General features: G+C 42.7%; 2 protein-coding genes across 6 annotated transcripts in view; one reads left to right on the top strand and one right to left on the bottom strand.

Moving 5' to 3' along the window:
* rpap2 (RNA polymerase II associated protein 2) overlaps nt 1-632 on the top strand; it is a 9586-nt gene extending 8954 nt beyond the window's left edge. For all 3 annotated transcript variants that reach the window (XM_042227526.1, XM_005939359.3, XM_014339107.2), the window contains one exon: nt 442-632. In XM_042227526.1, coding sequence (XP_042083460.1) covers nt 442-586 — 145 coding nt within the window. In that variant the 3' untranslated portion in view covers nt 587-632. The remainder of the gene's footprint in view (nt 1-441) is intronic.
* A 312-nt stretch (nt 633-944) lies between these two features.
* Nucleotides 945-5803, bottom strand: gfi1aa (growth factor independent 1A transcription repressor a). 3 transcript variants are annotated; one of them, XM_042227525.1, is made up of 7 exons: nt 5643-5803; nt 3750-3953; nt 3418-3618; nt 2490-2887; nt 2208-2345; nt 1843-2008; nt 945-1753 (listed from the first exon to the last, which is right to left on the bottom strand). In XM_042227525.1, exons 2-7 carry the CDS (start codon nt 3859-3861, stop codon nt 1575-1577), a joined length of 1194 nt encoding a protein of 397 aa, XP_042083459.1. In that variant the 5' UTR covers nt 3862-3953; nt 5643-5803; the 3' UTR covers nt 945-1574. The 3 variants fall into 3 exon arrangements, with proteins under 3 accessions (XP_042083459.1, XP_005939414.1, XP_014194601.1); XM_005939352.3 differs by lacking the exon at nt 5643-5803 and adding an exon at nt 5079-5630; XM_014339115.2 differs by lacking the exon at nt 5643-5803 and having other exon boundaries at nt 3750-5630.
* Nucleotides 5804-7675: the final 1872 nt, after the last annotated feature.

Below are 7675 nucleotides of genomic sequence, written 5' to 3'. Positions count from 1 at the left end.
GTGTGTGTGTGTGTGTGTGTGTGTGTGTGTGTGAACACTTTCATGAATAAAAAAAGCAGGATATTTTTCTGCCTCAGGTCTGCAATAATTCTATTTGACCCGATCACTTTGCTGAGGAAAAACTCTATAAATAAAACTTTCGAGTTTGTTTTATTCAACAAATTTTATCTGTATGAGTCAGCAACCGCTGCTTTCTCATAGCACCGGCACCTTGGCGAAGAGAGGCCTGTGTGAGAACATGGCTTAAATAAGAACTGACTGCTAACTTTACACATCACGCTATTGAAGGCTGAACATGTCGTCTTTTACTTTTAGGGTAGTCTTTATAATGCTTACAGATCCCTTTTGTAACTTCGAAGAACTGGGTTGCGTTTGTGTTGGAAGATAAGTCGCCCATTTAGTGTTGAGTTGGTTTTAATTTGTTGGTTTTTCACATTTCAGGTTGTCAGAGGTGTCTCCGTTGGTGCGAGAAGCCCTGAAGACTTCGGCATCTGTGGAGTATTTGAACACGCTGATGGTGGAGCTGGGTCTGCAGGAGCAGGACCTTCTGAATTTGGTCCAGCTGTTTAAATCCCCTGCGCACTGACACGGATACGGATAAAGCAATAAAACTGCACTCTTTGACTGTGTGACAAATGTTTGTTTGTTTGTTTGTTCTATTGTTTTCTGGATTGTCTGTTTCCACAAAATAAATGTATCAATAATAATAATAATAATAATAATAATAATAATAATAATAATAATAATAATAATAGTAGTAGTAGTAGTAGTAGTAGTAGCAGGAAGTTGTGTGTTTTATCCTGCATGTTGTTGGAGACTGTTGGTGTTGCGCACACAATCTGTGGTGAGATATGCCCAAATCAGATCCTTGAAGTTTTAAAGCTGTGGATGTTTAACGTAGGCGGGGCCAAATAAATCACACCCAGCTTTTTTTTTTCTTCTTTTCTCTCCCCTGAGTGAAAACGCCATGTGGGCACGCTGCTTATTGCTGCTGCTAGAGGAGCTCCTCCTGCAATAAAACCAGCGCTATTTCTCCCGACTTCCTTTACGTGGAGGTTTTATGGCGCCATAATATCATTTATTATACGGGTATGCCAGCAATGCGCTTGTCTGAAAATATTTGGTTTTGACCAGGTGGCGCATGCAGCGAAACGTTTCTGCTATTTAATATCTGAGATATAACTCCGAGACGTGATTGATGGGTCTGCACGGCTGAGCGCACAGCTTCTCGTTTGTTCACGGGTCAAACGAGTGGACCGGTGAACGGTGGGTTTAGCCGGTAGAGTAGATGTTTGTGGATAAAAACTACATGTGTTTAACCGGTAATTAAATGTAGAAATATGGGGAAAAAATGACAACTGCGCTCCTTAAGTTAATATTTAATCCGTTAAAAAGGCTGACTAAAACAGCACGGTAAGCTTATAAAAGCTTGTGAAATTATTTAGTAGTTTTTTTTTTCATAATAATAAAAACACAACAGATAAATAAACAATCAGCGTATCTTAGGCTAAGTAGGGGGGAAATAAACCAATTACAGCAAACTTAAAGCGCCACAAGTTTCGATGAACTCCTGCTTATTTCAGTCCGTGCTGCGTCTCTTTGTGCCTCCTCAGATCCACTTTCCTCTGGAAACCTTTCCCGCAGAGGTCACAGCCGAAGGGCTTGAAGCCCGTGTGTTTCCTGCTGTGCGTGATGAGGTTGGAGCTCTGACTGAAGGCCTTCCCGCACACCTGGCACTTGTGCGGCTTCTCACCTGCAAGCAGGGACAAAAAATGGGAAATGTTAGGTCTTATTTTTCTTTTTTGCACGTCTTGATTACTTTGACTTGCTAAAGCGTCTCACCTGTGTGAATGAAAGTGTGTTTTTTCATGTCTGACTTTTGGTGGAACCTTTTCCCGCAGTACTGGCACGGATAAGGCCGCGTGTCGGAATGGATGAGCAGGTGCGTAGAGAGGGTTGAAGAGCGCTTGAAGCTTTTGCCGCAGATCTTACAGCTGAAGCTCCTCTCCTGTAAAATACAGCATTCTGTCAGTGTCGAGAAACCTGGAAGTATCAGATTTAAATGTAGAAATGCAGTTTAAGCCAAGTCAGAGAGGTTGGTAGTGGGAAAAGAAAATGTCATCTGTGGCCTTTACGTCGAGGATGTGGATCTAAAGCGGGTTTAGGGGACGTGTGCACTGGTTTATTTCCGGCTTGGAGGCCCATACCTGCGAGTGAACCGCTCTGTGCTGATCCAAGCTCACTGCGTGTCCGAAGGTTTTTCCGCATATCCCACACTCAAACGGCCGCGTGCCGCTGTGCGACCGCCGCACGTGAACTTCCAGCCCGTGAGGCGTGGAGAACACCTTTGGAAAACACATGGATGATTCCAAATCAAACCCAAAATGAAGGGAAAACAATAGAGAAAATGTTAAAGAAGCGAAAAGGAAAACTGAACAAAATAAAAAACTGAAAATGATGACTTTAAGTGAAATTAGGGAAACGCCTACCTTGCAACATTTAATGCACTTGTATGATCCACTCGACTCGAGGTTTGCGCGGATGAAATCGTTCTCAGACTTGATTTCCGCCACGCGGGCCTGTTGCTTCGCATCCAGATACAGCTCGTCTCTGTCCCGCATCCTGCAGATTTGGGCCGTTGAAGAATAACCCTGGTAACATCCGGCCGCGAGGCCCCGCTGTACATAAAGGGACTCACTGCCGCTGTCCTCTCCCCTGTAGATGCTTATAGGTGACTGGGACTCCCTGTGGCTCTGGAGGTGGTGGTGATAAGACCCCTGAACCAGATGTCTCAGCTCGGTTCCTGAGTATGCCGACCAGGAGTACGGGAAGATTGGCATGTTCGAGTGACCGTCCTCCGCTGCAGGAGTGGAGCATTTCTCAGAATCTGAAAGTTAATTTGGATATCTTTAAAAACTTCAAATAATGTCCTGCATTAAAAAAAAAATGGACACCTGGAAAATGCACTGCACTTTATTGGACATGACTCCATACCGTGCGTAAAAGTCAAAGCAGAACAAAACAAAACTTTTAAGTCGTTATTGGGTCGTGTGTCCGGTCACTAATCACAAGTGTCCTTTTGATTCTTTCACCAAATATTTTATATGTGAAATAGAATATATGAAATATAATTATTCGTATCTTCATCACTTCATCAAAAACCTTAAAGTTTTTATGTTTAATTTATAGCCCAAATAATTTCTGCTTTAATAAACAACAACAACAATAATAATAACAACAATAATAATAATTAATCATACACAAATATAGTTGGACAAGTCGGGTTGAAAATGCGTAAAGGTTTTGACATCTCACGAACCCAACACCAAATGAAACGAAGGATTAAAAACAGAAAGAGAAAAACTCTTTAAATTTTAGACACAAACTGATGATATTTTTGTCTTGATAAGAACAGACCTGGTGAGGACGAGGGGGACGGGGGACGCCAGAAATCACAGTCGGAGGACCGGTCACAGGCGCTGCCTCCGCAGCTCAGCGGGGAGCTGGAGGACAGAGACCTCGGGGACCTCAGCCGCGACCCAGGGGACAGTCTGTCAGCGCCGGTCCTCACGTCTTCCTGCTCCAGATTGGAATCGAACTCGGCTTGAGATTTTGTTTCTATATTGGCACAAGAGGATAATCAATGAAAGGAGTTGTGAATTTGTGCACTTGAATTTTCAGAATTCCCACTAAGACGACTCCTTTTTCTTCCCCAAGTTTCGTGCGTAATTACGCACAAATGCACCCACCTGCGCACACATCAGCCATAATAGTGTCCAGTCTACTGTAGTCATCGTCGAAGTAGCGGTGCTGGTGGTAGCTGTGGGCCCTTTTGCTTTTCACCAGGAAAGATCTCGGCATGTTGTTGAAGTTTTCTTCAGTCTTAAAGCTCGGCGCTGCTCGGGTCCGAAATCCTTCACGTCTGTCCCCTCAGCGCTGCTCTGACTTTATCTCTGGACAGATTGGAACACTATTGGTCGTCAGGCGATACGGTGTTAGGATTTTTGGCAGTCTATTACGCATGCGCAGAGAAGCCGTATCGTTTACCAGGTGACGCCGGGCAGGTGACCAAAAGTGGAGCCACCTTCCCCTCAAAGAGTAGATATGCGTCTGAAGACCACATACAGCGCTTCAATTCAGTTTACTGTAACGGACGTCAGCTGAATCACAGAAGAGGAAGTCTATGTATGTTTACGTAGCTCGTAGAGTAACGTCGACTTAAACTACATACGGCCTAAATTAAAAGCATATGGTGTAATAATATTCACTGATATTTTTATGAAGTAAACAAGTTTAAAGTAATTTTGAAAATTTTACGTATAATGACATCTTTTTTGTTTGTTTTTTTTCCCATTTACAATATTCTAAAGGCATTAAAATACATTTGGAGCCGAAATTTGATTTGTGTCCTGAGAAGTTGATGTTTGTATATTCAAAGCATAAACTAACTGAAATTATCATAAGTAAATAAATTAAAATCAGTTGATTATATATAATTTGGATAAAGTGAGACATGAGAGTTGCGGGTTTGAGGCTGGTGAATACAGGCAGAGCAGGCAGTGATGGATAATGACCTATTTGTTTGACTGGTTGTAAAGTGATCTCGTTAATGAGACGGCGCACGGCCGCTATGCGCAACAGCCTGTTGGTGGGGAGCCGAAGTATCCCTTTACAGTCGCTCTGCTTCAGCTTACCCGCACTGACTTCAGCCTTATTGTTTTACATTATTAAAACCTCCTCCAGGCTAATAGACAGACCCAATTAAGCAGTCCACTGAACAAAAGTACAAGAAGAGTCACATGCCAGTGCCAGCTGGAGAGGATAAAAATGTGTAAATACTGATGATGATAATAAAATCACAAAAGCGAATTTTTCCCCCTTTAAGCAGAAATCTGTCAGGCTCAAAATGCAAATCATTGCGAAGATTTGGGTTCAAGGTCATACTAAAGCAAAGCGGTATCGATTTTATCCGTTTGTGGGAACAGACTTTGTTTGATGCAGCTGCAGCAAGTTAGAGACCTGCAAGCAAAACTCAGATAGCCGAGGCACGAAGCCGAGCGCACATGTCCCATACTCACACGGCACTGACACCGCAGGCACTAATATCCCGGCTTCGAGAGCACACACTCTCCAGATCTCTGTCCGCACTGGGTCTGATTGTCAGAGAGCCGCTTCTCATACTGTCTCAACGCATTCACGCGTGCACACACACACAGGCGTGCGCGAGCTCCTTGTCCCTCCTGATCTCGTCCCCTCCCTCAAAAATTAATTTTAATGTCAGTCAAGCATGACGGTCAAACAAAAACACTGATTCATCTTTTGATAAAAGAGTCCCCCAGTGCCAAAATCGTTCTGCATTTGCGTCGCACAAAAATAAATCCCGCTGCCTTTTTAGATTTCCTTCTCACGACTGTCACTCACAGCCCGCACTCCGAGCCAGATTTCTGTCCATTTCTCTGTGATATTAAAAACAAATTTACATCGGTTTCATATCTGTGATTGCCGTTATTTTTTCCTGATAAGTTACCAACGTTTACTTTCATTATTGCACTCACTGAAAAAAAGAATGAAACAAAAGACAAAGAAAAACAAAAGAAAAATACTTCAGCTATAAAATCAACAAGTCCTAGCCTCAAACTCACCATTTGTTTCTGCTTCATGGTTGCTTAATTACACCTAGCAAAGATAAAAATAAAAAAAAACCCCAGCTCAATCGCACATTTAAATCGCCCTGTTTGAATATCAGCCGCTCTGATTATTCTTAAAGCTGTGAGAAGTGAGAGAGACACACACACGCAGAGGGACAGACAAGTGACAACAGTCAAACTCAGGGTTACACACTGACTCAGAACAGGAAACCATGCAGAGTGAGAAGACGCTATCAGGGCTGCCACAGGCTCCTCTCGTGTGTCTCCCCCTCCCTCCCCCCAACACAGACAGGCCTTGATTCTTGCTCTTTTAACTCTTACAGCAAGTATGTGATTGAAATAGAAGCTCAATCGCAGCGATCAGAGGGGGTGGAGGAGGAGGGTCTCTTTTTTTTTTTGCTTTGCTTCTTTGCTTCATTCGCCACTCATCAGCCTTGTCTACCTGCGAGTCACAGTCCCACGGGGTTAAATAAAGACTTGTGCTGCCGAGCCATGAGGTTATTTTCTCAAGCTGAACCTCGAACCCCCTTTTTGGCTCTATAGCGAGGAAAGACAGAGGCTGTGGGGGGACTCCTCATGGTTTTAAATATACTTGAGGCTACAGCTTTTGCACCACATGCATGTGAATGTTGACAAGAAGAGGTGCAGCATGCACTGTGACTTGTCACATGTCTTGATTTTGCCTCTTGCACGTCAGGTGAAGTCAGGCCTGTATAACTCCAGTCAAACCTGGTAACTATCGATAACAACCATGGTCTCTTCAAAGATTTTAAAGAAAGCCATCAAGTCTTTTGGTCTAACTAGCTTAACTGTTTAAACGTTGGCCTTACTTGGTAGCTGAAGCTCACATTTTTCATCTGTACCCAGCCATCAGCATGAAGGGCTGACAACTGAAACCACCAAGAAGTACTAAAAACGGCAGTTCCTGAATGCCGCTTAAGGCTCCAAAAATGAATCAAGTCTATAAGTTTGCTGTGAAGATATCCTCTTTTTAAAAGGCCCTTAAGATTTTTCAAGGGAGACCTGGCCAAGAAGGGAATCTATTACAAGGTTACAAAAAATATAAACTACGCTGTAAAGATGAAACGGACAGAGAAATAATAAGCAAATGAGCAACATCAGGCCAGCTTAGGCTTGGAAGCTGCAGTCTTCAGGTACAGAATTTGTGATAGAAGCTCTGAACTTTCCCTGATAGACAAAAATATTTATCTTTTGCATTTTCTAAAAGTCTTTCCCCGGCCAAGGGACAAAATAAGAAAATGTTGATCTATCATATTCAGAAAAAATCTAAAGGAGCCTTCAGCTGTCTGCTTTTGATTGTCTGAAGTGGACCTTGACAATATTTGTGGTGCCGATGCCTTTTGGAGCATTTGCACTGCAAGTATGTGCCAAATAATACCGTTTGATCTCTGCTTAATGTGCTTGCAGCCTATCCAACAAGTCTGTCATCAAGTGTTTCTGAGTGAATTTCTAGTATGTTATTTGTACGTTACTTATCACTAATTAGCAGATATCTGCAGGAGGCCTGGTTATAGCTGAGCTAGCTAGCATTAGCTAACATTCCACTCTCTTGTCCAAATATGGAGACTTCTAGCTCCAGAAAATCAAAGTGGTGATCCCCAGAATGCTAGAATCCAGGCTTGGGAGTATGAGTCCACAGATTATATATATAGAACAAAATCTTTGTAGCTAGTGAAACGAAACAAATTCAGGAGTGCCTTACACCTGCTTCCCCCCCCTATAATGACAAGTGTGAGTTTGCAAAAACAAAACATGTAGTTCATTATGAGTCTTCTGGAAAGTGGCTCTTTGGTGCCCTCGCTCTGTGACCTCAGTGAACACTTTCATGATGAACTGATAGTTTCAGTCGCTAATTTAAAGTTTGCAATATGACGTTGAGTTTCATAATTTTTGACTTTATTGGTGTCAAAAGGAGGATTAAACAGGGTATGCATTACCATATGACTGTCACATTTTCACAATTAGATTGGCTTGGAACATTAGGATGGTGACAGCTAATGGGCTAA

This window comes from Haplochromis burtoni, unplaced genomic scaffold (assembly GCF_018398535.1).
Source record: "Haplochromis burtoni strain Fernald_Lab_line unplaced genomic scaffold, NCSU_Asbu1 Contig_266, whole genome shotgun sequence".
Taxonomy (NCBI): domain Eukaryota; kingdom Metazoa; phylum Chordata; class Actinopteri; order Cichliformes; family Cichlidae; genus Haplochromis; species Haplochromis burtoni.
The sequence above is the reverse complement of the archived record's forward strand: the minus strand, read 5'-3'. Positions and strand labels throughout refer to the sequence as shown.